Genomic DNA, 16685 nt, shown 5'->3' on the forward strand with positions numbered 1-16685 from the left:
ACCATTTGGAATAAGGCTGAGAGAGTCAGAGGAGTCCTCACCTTTACTTTCTGTTGGTGGTGGTATGTCTGCCAGGCAATATGGACATGCATGGCACACCACTTCCCTGGTTTCTGTAGGTACAAGGCAAAAACAAAAATGACAGTAAGACTATTATTACTACTATGACTTCACATATTAAAAGGTTGACTGTGTGGGTATACCCTAATTACTTTTGATTAGAGGGAAATCATTTGAAAATGACAGACTGATAACATAAATATAGTACATGTAGCACCTTTTAATCACATATTACTTAAAGATATGGAATATGGCGTTGATATGGTGGCATGGTTATGAGAAAGTGAGATTCATATGGCGTTGCTTGAAACTGGAAACACCGTCTGAGCTATGTCTGACATTTCCATATGCCGAGGCCGCACTGATCTCTATACTGAGCTTTGTTGTGGTGTGTACTCGCACTCTGCCTCCAAGTGCAGCACTCATTTAATTAAACACAATATCTACTCCATTAGCAAAATCCCTTAATGCCATCATGCCTATTATTGTTTGTGTGTGTGTGTGAGAGAGAGAGAGAGACACACACACGAGACACTGCAGGGAGTGAGCACTCACCCTGAGAATGGGCCGAAATGGATCCGTTAGCTACAGGAGGGAGAAAGGAAACAAAGGTTGAGTTATTTTGCTGCCAATCAAATCACCTCTAATTAGTCTCTGTGTGCGGCAGTCATTATGAACCAAATTAAAATGTTAACGTTTCCCTTTAAAATGAAGCAATTCAGGAGTAACTAACACACTGCTGTTAAACAGAGCTCCTCCTGTGTTACCCTCTGCATACAGATGAATATGGCAATTGAGAGAAAGACAGAAACATACACACACACACAGACATCTTCATGTCATGACAATGACAGTTTCCATCTGATGACTCAAATACTCGTCCAACATTTACACAGGGTCCAAAGGTTATCTCTACCTCCTCTAGTTGTGTAAATGTGTGTGTGCGTGCACTCACCCTGGGGTCCTTCTGTAAGAATGTGTGTGGAACGGCTCCAGGTCTCGTGGACACATCGAGCGGATTAGAGGTCTAGAAAGCCCCAGACACAGATCGAAACGAGATTCTCTGTAAATAAACTACTATTTTGTTTGTCTACTTGTGGGATTGTGGTGTTGTCCCTACGTGTCTTACCTTGGGCTGAAAGGCGCCCTGCAGCGAGCCGAAGGGCCCGGTTGGGGGGATGACGGGAGGAAGGCCAGACATCGCCGGTGGGTAAGAGTGGAAGAGCTGTGGAAGAAAAAAAAGGCAGAGTGGGTGTGAGGATGCTTTGGTCTGTTGGTGCGATGAAAGCAGACAGATGAGCCTTAAAACTCAGTCCTTTTTCCATCTTCTGAGCCTGGCTAGATGAAGAACTGCCTACATGTTTCACAAACTGTGCCTTTATAAAATGTTTTACTGCTCATCCCCAGTGGATTTAAATAAGGGAAAACGCTCCTTTGATATGAAAACTAGAACGCTGTAATACAAGCAAAACACATGTAAAGCAAACAAGTGCTCAAGGCTTCCAAAAAGTAATCCTGTGGAGAAACAGATATGTAATAAACTGCTCAGTATAATTGTTGTCGTCAATCACATTAGCCTTAGTGGAAGGAGGGAATGTTTTTTATGTCTCTGAATGTGCACGCTTGCATCGCTTTAATCATGGATGGTGCAACAGAATTATTTAAACTCGGGTTGCCAGGATGAGTTATTAAAAGCGCTTGAGGATATGCTCTGGGGTTTTAAATGCAACTTGTTTCCTTCTGCATCATGTTTTAAGACATCAGTATGTTTTATGGAGAGGAAATAGCTTCAGGGTATTTGCTGCTTCCATAATAACAAGGGAATACGAAGAATCAGGAATGAAGGGCTGAAAAATAAACTAGCAACATTCAGCAACATCTACTTGACCCCAGGGTCACTCTAATACAAACCGGATTTTTCTGATCTGAATTTTTTTCCTTGCAGCTCAGGGGAACATTTTGAAGACCTTGTGCAGACACACACAGCAAGTGTCTGAAAACTTCAGCAAACATGGCACCAGAGTGGGGTCTGATGTTTTAAGTGCGTCCCCTTTTGGGAGTAATAATCATGAGCAAGCCACTGCTGTTAGCAGACACACACAAATGAAGAGCAGTAAGCAAGAAAAATATCGCAGTCTCCTCTGTAATGTAGCCACTGCCTCTTTATATATTCATTTCTAGGCACAGCAATATCACCGTTACATGCACACACAATAAATCTTGTGCTCCGAGGTTTAAGAATCCAGCAGTTTCATTAATCATAACATTTGCTGGGGGCTGAAGGGTGAAATGGTACAGCTAGGATGCTTACAGTATCCATTAAGACGTGGATGAGCAATTGAATGAAATCTCTCTCCCTCACACACACACACACACACATGCACACACAGCTATAACACCAACTCGCACGGGCTGGAATGATATGATGGGCAAGCAACAAACTGCTCTGCAGGCAGAGAGTGCACGGTAGGGAAACTCACACTGTGTCTGTAGAAGGGGTCAACTTTTGTTGGGTATTTGTCAAACTGTAGGAGAAATGAAACAGAGCTAAGTACAAAGACGCAGAGAAAACATGATCATCTACACATACTGTAACAAGGTTAAGACTCTTTCAGGGTCATTGCAGGCCACAAATAGGACAACATACTGACAGATTATGATTCAAGATCTAAAACGTCAACTGAGATTCAAAGTTCAACCATTTTCCAAACCAGACTGTTTTCATCCTGCCTTTTTTGTGATCATCTGAAGATCTTGTAAACTAGCATTGGTTCTGTGTCTCATTTGGTCTCCTTTTAGTGGTGCAGCACAGGCTCAGGGTGAACATTTTCCCAGTCAAGACTAAACACTGCAGCCATAAAGAGTTTTTTTTATGGCCTCATTAGCTGTCAGCGGCCTCGCTATGCTGCCTTTGAGGTATCATCGGAGCCAAGTGAACTCTCTGTGGGCCAGGCAGTTGTGTGTATGTGTGTGTTTCTATGAGATTTAGCTCCAGCCACCCATCGCCTGTGGTCTCCCCAAACAAACAGCGGGGCTCTTAACGCAAGGCATTTGCCAGTAATGAAAACCCCCAAATGGGATCAAATGATGTCATTAAATTCAGAATGAATTAAGTGTATTATGTTCTGAAAGCTGGCTCTGAAGTTAACATGCTTTGGGCAAGTTATTGCCAATTTAGAAAATAACAGCGACTCAAGTCTGGAGTCCTAGAGTGTGCCAGAGAAAACACTAGAAAGGCTTTCTGGGAGAATAAAGGCATCATTGTGGCGAGGATGGACACACGTGGTCATCATTGAAAGGCCGCCACAGAAACCCACAGGTCCCTACAGCGTGCTGCTCACACACATGTCCAACTGTGCTGTGTAAAATCTTCATAACCACAAGGTGAAAACACTTTCAGTGCCATGCCCGCCCACTCGTCTGCACATGTTAAACTCATTATTAGAAGACATATAAAAAATATTTTAGCTATACTGATTTTTCCCCCCACATTCACTCCCTCCACCCTCTCCATCCCAACACAGTTGCGTTCTACTTATCCTCACATTTCTGGCAGGGGTACGCACCATGGTCGGTGCTGGGGTGGGCATGATGGCATGGGGGAAGGGCGTGAACGTGTGCTGGTGGGTGTGCTGGTGGGTGTGTTGGTGCTGATGCTGGTGCTGGTGCTGGTGCTGGTGGAACTCTGTGCGCAGGTAGGGCGGAGGGCCGAGTGAAGCGCCGCGGTCGGCGCTCTGGGAGGCCAGGAAACGGGTGTTGAGCTCCTGGCGCAGAAGATCTTGCTCTGGAGAAGAGCAAGAGTGGATTAGGATTAGGACCAGCTTTGTTAATGAACAGAAGGTTACTATCAAGTGTTAAGCATTTTTACACAACAGAAAATACAAATGAAGTATTCCTCATATTGTTGGGCCCTGCTGAAAGCCCCTGGAAGATCCCTGGTGGGCACTGGACTCCACTGTGAAAGTATGTCATTAAATGGGAAGCCATGTCAAAGTCAAAAGAAACAAGCAGAAAATGGCTGTGATCATCAGCATGTCATTTGAAATTTAAGCGATGCTCGAGATGATTAGAGCTGTCTGACTGCTGGAACAGGCAAATGCTGTGATTTGATACACTACAGCCCCTCTGAGACAACATCTGTTGTTCTAATAACCTCTGTGCGGCATGTGGAGAAAGAATGAATTTCAAGAAATCAATGGCTTTTCTTCCAAATCCAACAAAACCTGCCTTGAGAGATTACATCTCCTCCAGAGTAACCTTATCCTTCCTATTCCAGAGTGACTCTACAGTTTTTCTGCATTCATTTCAGGCTTTATTGGGCTGGGAGTACGGGTGGAATTTTCTCTTCATAAAAGTTTCATTAGTATCTTTTGAACAAAATCCAGCTTGCTCCATTCAGTATTGACCAAATTGATTTCTTGCACATGAACACCATTCCTGGTGAAAATGGAAGTTCTGGGAACATTGCTAAAGGTGAGCCCCCCTCCTCTTCCCACACTGACCCTGACATTTAGCTCAACAACGCGACACGGAAATGTGCACGGGGTCTGTAATGGCTTTTGCGATGTGGCCTGGCTTGCTGGAGGATATTACTGGTGCGCAGAGAGTCGATCAATCAAAGCACGACAGACAGAGTGTGAACTTGAACTGTCAACATGACTATAAACACACAAAACCACTGGCACGGAGTACATGTGGATTATCTCGGACCGTATTGCTTGTTTCTTTAAATAATTACCAGGGTAACATTCTGTCTGTCTTTGCATCTCAAATGCATTCAAATTAAATTCTTCTGAAATAATTCCTTGCGCTTCTCATGTGTCTTGACTGTTCTGGCTGATGAAACAGATGGCTAAAAATAAAGAGTCGTGGTGTCCTGTCACCTGAATGTGCAGTTCTCTGCCACATCACTTGAGGGCGATGTGGGGATGCAAGGAGTTGTGATGTTTACCTGAGTAGGCACTCCCAGCAGCAGGATGTCCGGGTACTGGCAGGGTGCTAGACGTAAGTGGTGGTGGTGGAGGCAAGGCCGCTGGAGGAGCAAACATATTGGGGTGATGAGGGTGTGGCGAGGACTGCAAGGCAGGGGGGAAGCTGTGGGGGGTGTTTTGGTTAGCCGCCAAGGGCAGAGGGAAGGTGGAGGCTGCTGCTGCGGCCGCCGTAGGAGGAGGTGGGTGGTGGGGGAGGTGCAAGGAGGCAGCAGGGGGCCCGTGGGCCTTGGTGCCTGGGGTGCTGCTCCTGCTGCTGCTGTGAAGAGAGAGAGGGAGGGGGGAAAAAAGAGAGAGATGGAGAACGGAGCCAGGTTAAGCCAGGCGTGATCAGTCAGAATTAACACTTGTTCCTCCACGTCCCCTCACCTCCATCTGCTGCGACGTTCAATTCCCAGCACAGTGTTTTCACACCTCAACTGTCCTCCATTTACAAACGCCTCCCTGCCTCCCTCTTGTGCTTCACAAAATCCAGGGCAAACGGGATCCGCGAAAAACACCACATTCACAACACCCTCAGATGCAAATAAACCACCGCTGGCAAGCATAACAGAGCAAGCATCTGTCTTTGAACAGCTTCTGTTAAGGCACTTCCTCCAGAGCCAGGTAGTGAACATGTGCATCGGAAATGGGATGAGAGCAAGCGAGGGTGTGTGTGCATGTGTAAGCAAACAGTCTTTTGTAGCGTGTGTGGGTTTTCCCTGGGGGCAGTCACAGAGCCTGCTTCTCCACAGCTCCACACACTAAGCCTAAAAGCTCATTTGCAGCGCTCGCTCTTCACTGTGGGCCCCAGCCGTGATTATTCATAGTGGGTGCCAGGCCCTGTTGGCGCACTGGCAGACTGGCAGGGCTGGCACAGGGAGATGGGAGGCTAAGCCAAGTCCTGAGAGCCTGCAAGGCAGAGCTGTTGTTGGGACTGAGTGGGTTCTGAAGGAGCGAGTCTGGAGTCTTAAATTAATGGAGAGACCCTCACAGGCCTCAGTCTTTCTCAACACACTAACTTAGCCCTGCACTAACTCTACTTATATTTTTACCAATATGAAAATGATATTCTTTACAGCCCTCTGCAGTATTTAATTTATTTCAAGGAAGATTATCTCAAGTTTCAGCCCATTTTCCTCTTGTTCTCTTGCACAAATAACCTTTCTTCAGTGGCACATACAGACACTATACCTGATGGGGACTAGAATCTATATAGAGTTCCAATGACAATGTGGGTGACTAATAAATTAGAGGCACTCAGGATGCAGTGTGGCCTTTTTATTCCGTAGTTAATAATCAGTGCTGCTGTTTGGCTCAGGGACTTTAAGCTCTCCCTCATAGCAATTTACATACTGATTGTGCATCATGCGTACTTTCGGCTTCAGAGACATTTTAGTATATTCAAGTGTGTGTGAATATGGAGGTTTTGTCTGTACTGCATAGCACACAATTTTCTGCATCAAAGCACATGAGGACATGAGAGACGTGCACGTTTTTTACAAAGCACATCTTTCGATGTGCGGGAATATAAGCCTTACCTGTGGCCGTTGAGGCTGAGGCCGTTGTAGGCGGGAAGGGGCCGGGGGTGGCAGCGTGATGGGGGCCGATGGGGCCCTGCCTGACTAGGGTGCTGTTGAGGGTGATGTGTGGGGAGGGCAGGTGATGGTGGGTGTGGTTGAAAGCTGGGTGTCGGGGGAGGCCGGGGGTGGGACAGCGGATCAGGCAGATGCTGGGGCCGGGGAAGGGGGGGTGGCGAGGGCTCTTGGCCCTGGGCAAGAGGCAGGGCTGCGGGCGTCTGAGGCCTAGGGAGAGCCTCTGAGCGTGGTGACAGGTGCGTGGAGGCCGGAGCCTGGGTAGCGCCGTTTGACTGGGTCCGGCGAGGGGACACAGGCTGGGGGACGGATGGCTGTGGGTGGGGCAGAGGGGTGGCTTGAGGGGGCAGAGGCTGACTGGCGTTGCTGGAGGCAGGGGGCTGGGGGTCCCTGCAGCTCTCCTGGCTCCTCTCCTGACTGCGCTCTAGGCCTGACACCTTGAGGAGGCCTGGGCCACGAGGCTCCCGGCTGCCATTGGTGGAGAGCACATCGATGCCAAAATCTGGAACTGTGTAAAACAGAAAGAGAAAATCAGTGTAAAAAATGCATCATCAATTCTTCCAAACTGCTGGTCTTGAACCAAAAAGTCGATGAATTCCATAACATGCAATTTTAATCGATTAGAACCCGAAACCTGAAAGTTAAAGACACCCAACATGCTTTGCTCTCAGTGAGTGTGTATGCACAGAGACCTCCTTTCTGTAAGTGAACAGTGCAGGTGAACATCTGCAGCTCTAACAAAACTTATGTGCATGTGTATATGAGCTACAGGCCTTTTGAAGACACTTGTCTAACTGCGATCTCCTCTGCCGTGCTTAGTATGTGCACTTTGAGTAGAGAGATTAGAGAGAGAGACACACGCACACACACGTTTTTCCTACGCTTTCTTCCCATGCCGACACGCCCTGCTGGGGGTTGCAGCTGTGCCAGTGCGAGCATCAATTCCTGAGCCCTTTCAGACAGCCTTTAACACCATCCCAGGGGACAAACGACACAGCTAAAATGTGTTTTTGTTCTCCAGGCTAAATCAGTTTGTACCGTACACAAAACAACATCACTTTCATTGCAAGGTTAATTTTTTGCTTGCAGGACAAAGAAAATCTATTGCATATGCGACTGGATATGCAAACAAATTGTAGCTGAATGTGCAAACAGTGTAGACATTTGTGTAGTTGCAGATACTTCACGAGTGTTAGGTTGCCATCTTCTCTTTCATTTAACTTCACAAGACGCTTTATCCAATTAGAAACTGCACAGTTACTCTCTAATATTATTCATTAGAAGCACTGACATTAGTTCTTTATCACATGCAAACTGTCTCTTAGTGCATACTGATAGACACTGCAGGATAGTAAGACTGCATTCATTAATTCACTTTCACATGTAGCATGAAGGACAGGCAGGCATTTAGCTAGCAAACTGACAAGGTGAGGATTAATTTTATGGACTTTCAGTAATTGCCAAAACCTAGCAATTACCTGCCATTAGAAACCCTGGTTGGACCCCATTATGTCCAAAGTCTGAATTAATCCAGAGAATGAATAGTAACTGCTGTACAACTGATGTCACATAGAACAATAGCTAATAAGCTCTGTCCAGGGTGTTTCTCTGCAGGGACCTTCTCCTACAGAACAAAGTACTCAGACATCAGCAGTCAGCCTGGCTGCTCCAGAGGCAGGGAAGCTCATGGGAGATGACAGTGCATACATAAACTGTAATTAACTCTCCCTGGGCCTTGATGGGGGGGCAGGGGGTGTTAAGGGCAGGAGCAAAGGCTCCTCCTCCTCCTCCCCCTTAGGGAAACCGGCTAAATCCTTCACCTGCCAGAGAGGTGTAGATGGGATCCAGCTCCCTAGGGCTGAGGCAGCAGCCTCCACAGCAGAGCTGTAGCCTGTCACAGCGGGCTTCCATCTCCCTGACACACTACTCCCTCCAGACCAATCCCACTGGGAGCAGGCTGAGCTAACAAGGCTCTTGCAGAACATGTGTCCATTAGCATTAAAATGCTAAGTGAGGTATTAGCAGCCCCAGGTGCATGTGATATCGTAGTTAAGGGTCAGGGGAGGTAATTCCTCATGCAAAATCACAATCAATACCTACGATAACAGCTCTTGACTCTTGCACTGTGTGGAGAGCTTACTGGGACATCTGCCAGCCTGTCAGGGGAGACAAAGGGCACATGCTGCCACGTTGAAGTGTTTTTGTCATCGTTTCTATAAGTTGTCTTTTGGCAAGCAAAGGAGTAAAAAAGTCCCCAAATAATGCAGAGCGGCATCAGTTTTCAAAGCTAAACTAACCCTTACATGGAAGCTACATCTCTTCTTTGGTAGTCTGCACACAAACCACATCCTTGTTCAACACTGACATGCATCAATGATCAAGAAAGCCCAGCAGCCCTTAAATCCGTCTCTCTCATCCATGTCAATCTTCTCCATTTACAAATGCTATTACCGGTCAAGAGAGACTGCTGCTGGCAAACAACCTCACCACAGCAGATGGGGAGAGGAGAATTTCCCATTTCACAAGACTCCCACTGCACCTCTCAGTCCCAGAAGTCCACAGCTTGTTTTGAGAATGTGCTAACACGCTAAAAAGAAGGTGTCTATTCTGGTCATAATGAAGACTCAAGGGCCAGGCGGTGCGGGGTAGAAGATAAGAGGAGTATACAAGCTTCCCTCCCGTGAGGGTTCATTTGTCAGTCTTCTTCATCCCTGGAAACAAATAAACGCAATCCCCCCATGGGTTACTGAAAATATGGAGTGCTGCTGTTTCTCAATGTTTTAGTAGTATTTTCCATTTCAAACTAGTACGTTGCTTGGTGGAGCGTCAGAGTGGAGAACGAGGCCTTCAGGTGTGTGGGTTGGTCAGGGAAGCAAAAGCTAGAGAATGGATTTAAGAGTTGAAAGGGCTACAGGAGGACTTTGTGAGGGTCAGCTGGGCTGTGCACAGGAAAGCCATTGATTAATGCTTAATGTCAGGGGACCGAGTGAGGGGCTTAGGGGGATAACTCATTATCCCAGGGTGAACCATCTCCTCCCCATAGTGCATTAGCTGCACTCACCACCACTCCTGATTTGTATCTTCCTACATGGTTAATGCTAGACTGCAACATGTAATCATTAGATAGGCTACAGACTTTAGTCTCACCCTCCTCTTCTAAGTGTGTAGTAGCACATATGGTGCCCCCACACCCTCAAAAAAAAAAAAAAAAAAAAAGTCCTCTCCTGCCGGTGTTTAGGTTTGTCCATTCTGGCAGAAACATGAACAACATAAAAACACAATTCTTGGTTTCAGGTGATTATATGCTAATGAAAACATAATTATGAAGATTGTGTTTCACTTATGCCCATGAATCCTACACACTGGGCCTTTAAAGCACTTTCTCAAAAACTGACATGAATGAGATAATAGAAAAAGCTAATTAGTACACAGGCCTCTTCTCAGGCTCCGCTTCATCACACCTTTGTCCTACAGTGGACCACAGCTCATTAGTGCCATGCTGCAATATTTACTGTTAGCATTTTTTAATGTGCTGCTTATATCACACTGAGCCTGCGGGGTTAATAGGCCTGTGTGTTGGTTGGTTAATGGTCCTTCATCTGCCAGGTGTTTGGATTGGTGCAGCCATGTGTGAGGCAAATGGCTCAAATCTATGAACCAATCTTTGCACAGTGCTGTGATCCACAGAGGGAGTGGCAGGAGACCTGGCAAAGTGAGATGCAGAGGCATTAGAAAGTTTAATATGATGTTAGGTCATTACTGCAGTACATAAGGGGATTAATTTGGCATATTATATTTCAATGTCATCCCTGGATACATCCTGGCCCATATAAATGATTAACAAACAAGCGCCAACAAAATCAGCTTTTTAAAGCACGACTGACAGGCCAGCACCTGTCCTTTTGAAAAATATATTAGTGGTCAACTAGGACCAGAACTACTTTGCTAATCTCTCTCTCTCTCTCTCATGTGAGTGTGGGTGGATATGACAACCTACACCTAAGCTTGAAGACATCATGACAAATTGATGGCCTTTGAGACCTCTGTGACATCCCAAGACTTCTCTCCTAGCCCCCCCCCCCCTCCATCCCATCTTCCTGAAAATAGCACCTTGATGCATGCTAAACCATCACATTCATTTATGGGATTTCATCCAGTCAGGGGTCACATAGCTCCAATCACACAAAACCAACTGTCTAATGCATTACAAGAGCCATGAGACAGCTAGGCCACGGCCGCCGTGCAGAGGTGTGCAGAGAGCGGAAAGCACTGAGCCTCTGGGACAGAGGGGGAGGGAGAGTACAGCACTAAAAAAGTAGCATGTGATCATTTCCAAGGTCTTCATCTGCAAAAGATATTAGTAATTACATCTGTCTGATGATGTAGTGAAGAAAAGTATAGAAATGTCATTCAGTGGGAAAAACAAAAAAACAAAGCAGCATCTCAAAACTGTTCTTAAATACAAGAGTGAATGTACTTAAATTTTTGTCAGTATTGGTGGTTGTCTGCTTTGTGATGATTACCAGTTAACCTGTAATCTCAGTTTTAGTCAACTGAAGACCCCAACAGTACCAAAAATAATAACAGATTATACCTCGAACAATTAATTATATATCTCACAACCAGGAGACAACCGTAAAGAGCAGGCTGGTCACAGTTACTCTACAGGAGGCTGTGACAGCTGTGCAGCTGTTGAGAGCATTTAAGAAACAGGTGGTAACAGGGTGGGAGGCAGGGCGGCCTGCTCTGCAATATACACTGAGGGGCACCAGATGATGCAAGGGCAGGTAACCTCTGGGTGCTGACTACAGGTCTGTCCTGTAGCAGCATCATGCTGCCATTCTAGATGTTAATATCATCTGCACATAGTTTTAAATGCAGATGTCAATGCTGAATATACTATTGTGGATTTTACAAACTAGTTTGCTGTTTTGACTGGCACTCATACTAAGGCAGCAAAGTCTAGTCTTGAAAGCACTGAGCACTGTAACTACAGTCTGGAATTAAAAAGAACAGGAGAAGCACCAACAACTCCAAAACCCAGATACCTTCTAAGTTCAACTTATTTCTTACCACCCTGCAACTGTTTTCTACATCTCTTGTGGTTTTCTCAGTAAGCAGTAGTTGAAGCAGTAACCATACCAAAACCTCTCACAGATCATACTGCTCTTTCAGAGGCATCGGTTTTACCATTCACTTGCTGAAAAACGTACCGTGATGCAAGGGAATCATAAACAGATTCATTTTCCCTAGAGACAGTCGTTATAAAACTGAGTGGGCTGCTGATTCTGAAATTGCAGCAGGTACAATGGTGGCTTTGATGGGAGAAAGAGAAGTTTTTCCACCCATCGCTTTGTCTTTTTCATCCTTCATACACATCATCATCATTATTCTGCTTCTCCTCAGAAAACAGAAAAATAAACAAAGTGAGGAGGAATATTTTCTCAAGTTGAATCAATTAAAGTGCACACTGTGCTAAACAAGTATTCGTGGCCCTCTTGAAAACATTAACTCCAATCAGGATCTCCTTCCGTGCTGGACTAGGCTTTCAGAACCTGGCTAGATAAAATATACCTCAAAGACACTGATTCTGCAGTTAGCAGAATGTTTAAAAAGACTATTTAGCCTTAGGCCTAAGTCTGGAAACCATTTTGTTGTGGAAAAAAAAAGCAAAGGAAAACACCGCAAACTCGCTCCTCTTTTATTTCCATATTTTGTTTGACAACAACATTTGAGTTGTAATTGAGCAGCTAGTGTTGACAGCGGTCTGACCTCAGGAGTGGTTTAGGCAGCATATGTTCCCCAAAGAGCTCCTTGGTAAGGGACCAGTCTCTGTTTATTTGTTCTTAATGAAGCCTGCACTTGCATTAATGGCAGACATCTTTAACAGATCTCCCTCCCACACAGAGAGGAACAATAAACAGCAGCTCGCTCCCACTCGTGTCCCCACTTGCACATACTCATAAAAGCTTCGGTCTCTGAGACCCATCAAGCCAGTACGAAATACTCTTCCCCTTTTCTCTCCATGTGTTGGTGTCGTTACTGCAACTCGTCAGTTTGTTCAAATTTTATTTTAAATGTCAATATTGGCTTCCAGCGATTATGAAAACAAGATCATCGAGATAAAGCGGTGCCACGTTCTGTATCACAATGACGCTTGCGCTTTGTCCTGTGTTATATATCTAGCACACCTCTTCTCCCTAAGTGCACTTTCACCAAGTATGTTCAGAATGGAAACAGTTAGAGAAGACTCAGACCCATCACACCAGTTCAACCAAATAAAAGGACATGATGAGGCCCACGACACTGCTGTCCATATTACATTTATTTTTTGTTTGTTTTTCAGTTGAATTATATTTAAAGTTCAAGTGAATCTACTGTTAAAAAGACAAGTTAAATGACTGGCTTATGATCTCTGACTGAGCTGAGCAGCCCTATGTACAGCTACATGCTGTAATTCAGGCCAGTGTAATTGCTCCTACAAAGTTCACACAGGAGCTCAGTGGAATACCCTGGAGTTCACATTAGCAGATGACATCTGAGCTCAACTCCCATGTCTGTGGGACTGGAACATGTTTTGAGATCCCTGATGTTCCAATACTCCTCCTCTAATTCTCTTGTGCCTAAAGTGGAGACAGTCCCTGTCGCCAGAGTCTGCACATTAACCACGGGATTAGCTGTGGGGTAAGAGACACTTACCCCACAGCTTTTTGGAGTTTTGCTGAGGAAGTGGTTTGATATCCATTTTGTCTGTTATGCTGCAAGTCAGAGGCTAACCAACTGTTTACATATGTAACGGTGGTGAGAAAAACAGCTAAGACTGGCACTTTGGTCTGGAGATATCAGATCACAGAGAAGCTGAAACCCTGTATCCATAAACTTATCTGTGGAAGCGTTCTCCCTGATCTCATAGCCAAAGCCTCCCGAGAATCTCCGGGCTATTAGCTCCTCATCCCTCCCTTCTTCAGCTTGGAAGACTTTAACAGCATTAGCTGCTCTAAGAGCAGTAACGCCACACTCTCTGGTGCCCTCCTCATGTCTCCAGGGTGTCGGAGCACCTTGCAGCAATGAGCCCATAGCTCACAGGCATGCATGTTAGACATGCTGCGGATGGGAGCTCAGGGCACTGGGGCCTGACAATGATGGACGCTCCCCTGCTGGCCCTTGCAGACTCTCCGTCATGTCAGCAGCTCTCTAAAGCTAGAGCTGAAAGGGGTGTTAGGTTACACCGCATGGACATCCCGCCATGTGGAGGGTCATGGACTGGAGCTGTTTTATTAGTGCTAGACTCCCAGGGGTAGCTGTGGAAAGGGAGAGGGAAGCTAAACAGAAATAAAGGTGGGAGGGTTAGGTGAGCAGGCCAACTATTCTGGCTGCGAGTGCGTGACATGTGTAGTCTTCCAGTGAGAATACCACAATGTGCTGATATCCTCTCACAGTAACACAAACGGCTGCTTTAACAAGCGGTGAACGAGCAAAAGGCCAAAAGCGGGCGGGAGGCGGGGGAGAGCTGTTAATCTGCCCTTTTAACATCTATATTTCATGCCTGTCTCATTTGGTTTATAAATTGTGCATTACAAGTTGTGAAGCCAAAGCAAGTGTGTATGTAAATATAAATAGCGTGTATATGCAGTGATGTCATGGTGTGCGAGGTTAACCGAGACATAAACCTCTGACTCCTCTTTTAAGATAGACTGTCTGTGACTGTGATCCTCTGTGAAATGGTAGCAATCTGGGGTAATTGGGCTCAGTAAGCCGCTGAATGTTTTGAGCTCCTCTGACAGAAGCAAGGCCATAGAAGAGTAGCTGCCAGACCGCAGAGAACAAGCGCTTACACATGTTTATAATGCAGCAGAGTGCCAGAGAGAAACGGAGCAGGAAGAGGGAAAATGAAAGTGACAGAGAAGAGTTGAAAGGGAGATAAACTTGCTCTGTCCTGTCTCCTACCTTGGTTAGTATCCATCCATGCTCCCTTCATATTCTGTTTGGTAGGGCCAGTCTCTTCTCCTTGGAGTCATAATGAAGCCACTTACTAACAGAGAGCTGCAGCAACTACACTCTTCACAGTAGCTCTGATTACGGCCGCTCCTGTAATGGCTCCTAACTGGTTCTGAGTCTTGCTCTCACTGTTCACTTCTCACCCCACCAGCATGTAGAAAATCCACTGCTGGACACCTTCCCCCAACACTGGCCCCGAACACCAAACACCATCACCATCTTAATGTGCACATGAGGATGTGTCGTTGGGATCAGCGGCTGCCGGGTGTCCCATTTCCAGCTCCCTTTTGGAGAACAAATCTTTATATATCCCTGAGGGTATGAGGTCAGGCTAGCGGGAACGTAACGGGAGAAGAGCCGGGTCAGGGACTCGATGACGGGCATGCTGGCACAGGTGACCGCCAGAAGGCGCGAGTGGAAAGCCAGCCAAGAGGCCAGACTTCTCCTGCCATGGGCCTGAGCAGGGCAGCCCTCAAGGGGACAGTCGTCGCCCGCGGCTGACAGATCCTCTGCAGGTTTGGCTGTCATGCCGAGGCTCACAGAGGCTTTGAAACAACAGCAGCGTGTAATGAGGATCCATTCAGTCCACAGCAATTGGTCAGTGCACATGGTGACAGTGGTGTAAGACTACACCGAGACACAAGGCAGCTGTGGAGCGAGCCAGCCCGTTTGACCTGAAACATGTCACATGTACATCAGCCATCTGACTGAAGGACTGATAGTTCTACTAGTGAGGAGTGAGAAATGGTAGGTGGCCATTCTTTGTGTAAATGTTGTTCCCTAGAGAGACACAAAGAGTGTAGGGGCAAACCACAGTGCCTTACACGTCTGTTAGCATGTCACTGTCTCAGCCAGCCACGAAATTTCTGCCCCCTTTGTCGGTTCAGCTTCACAGCAATGTGCACGCTTTACCAATACCACATAGTGCCACTGTCAGTTTAGACAATATCTTCAAGATCAAAGTGAAAATGGCACATCATGAGTGTCAGTACGGTTTATTGCATCTTGGTGGGTACATTCCCATATTTCTTGGTTTGTTACCACCACTGTTTTTAATAATACTTTTACTTTAATTTAATTCTTTTTGTTGGGAAGCTATCAGAACAATTCTTTTCTTTGAACTTAAATCCCACATTCCTGTATCATTCCGTGTGCAGACATTTACTGAAAGGCACTGCAGATCCCAAATCAAAAACATAAGCTCGTATTGACTCCTATTTGAGAATACAAATGGAGTGTGCACCTTTGCCGTTGCAAAGCTCAGCTGCCTCGACTTGCATTCTTGCTTGAGGCTGGAAAACAGAACTGTGTGATATTTCTTCTGTGGAGCACTGAACCAATGCTACTTGCTAATCTCAGGCGGTCCTTCAAGAAAACGAAATTCAAGCAAAGTTACAAGGCGTGGTGAATGCTTTGGCTTGAGGCTGGCATGTGATGGAAGTTCAAAGGTGTGCTGTGTTGATCTAGTGTTGACTCGTGCTCTGAGGACATGCCGCTAAATTAAACTAATGTATTAAATCAGTAAACTAGGGCAAAAATAAATAAGTCTAAAAACAACAAGTAGAATCTCACAGTACTGAAAATTCAGGCAGTGTCAGCTCAAATCAAGCCTTTCACAACACGCTGTGACTGGCATTGCAACATGTGTTTCTTGTCAGTCACAGCGGCAGCTTAGAGGAACAACAGACTCTTGAATCAACAAACTTCAAACACAGACATGCTTAAATCTCAATTACAGTCACATGCTCATAAAAAGCTCACACCCGCTCATAAACACCTTCTACTTTCTCACTCATGCTCTCTCTCTCTGTCACCCACACACTCATAAAGAAACTCTACCTGTCAGCAGGTCCAATGCCACGCTGGTTTAGCTTCATATACTCCAGCTCTACGTCCCCTGCCTGGATCCGTTCGGTGTTAGCCTGTCCTCCATGAAACCCTGTCAGCCTGTCAGCTAAGCCCAGTGGACTGTACCAAAACTGACCTGTGGGAGGGGTGACTGTTCATTGTACAATTGGCTTCTTTAAGGTGACAGAAAGCCTTGGGTCTCTTCTTTTCAGACTCT

General features: G+C 45.9%; 1 protein-coding gene across 10 annotated transcripts in view; it reads right to left on the reverse strand.

Annotated features, from left to right (window-relative positions):
• auts2a (activator of transcription and developmental regulator AUTS2 a) overlaps positions 1-16685 on the reverse strand; it is a 282048-nt gene that overhangs the window by 5076 nt on the left and 260287 nt on the right. For 4 of the 10 annotated variants that reach the window (XM_046410501.1, XM_046410496.1, XM_046410499.1 and 1 more), the window contains exons 6-13: positions 6569-7130; positions 5012-5307; positions 3606-3844; positions 2541-2585; positions 1190-1285; positions 1016-1087; positions 616-645; positions 42-113 (exon numbers count right to left, since the gene is read on the reverse strand). In XM_046410501.1, coding sequence (XP_046266457.1) covers positions 42-113; positions 616-645; positions 1016-1087; positions 1190-1285; positions 2541-2585; positions 3606-3844; positions 5012-5307; positions 6569-7130 — 1412 coding nt within the window. The remainder of the gene's footprint in view (positions 1-41; positions 114-615; positions 646-1015; positions 1088-1189; positions 1286-2540; positions 2586-3605; positions 3845-5011; positions 5308-6568; positions 7131-16685) is intronic. The other 6 variants (XM_046410502.1, XM_046410500.1, XM_046410498.1 and 3 more) reach the window with 4 other exon arrangements.

Source organism: Scatophagus argus, chromosome 14, assembly GCF_020382885.2.
Source record: "Scatophagus argus isolate fScaArg1 chromosome 14, fScaArg1.pri, whole genome shotgun sequence".
NCBI classification, from domain to species: Eukaryota; Metazoa; Chordata; class Actinopteri; family Scatophagidae; genus Scatophagus; species Scatophagus argus.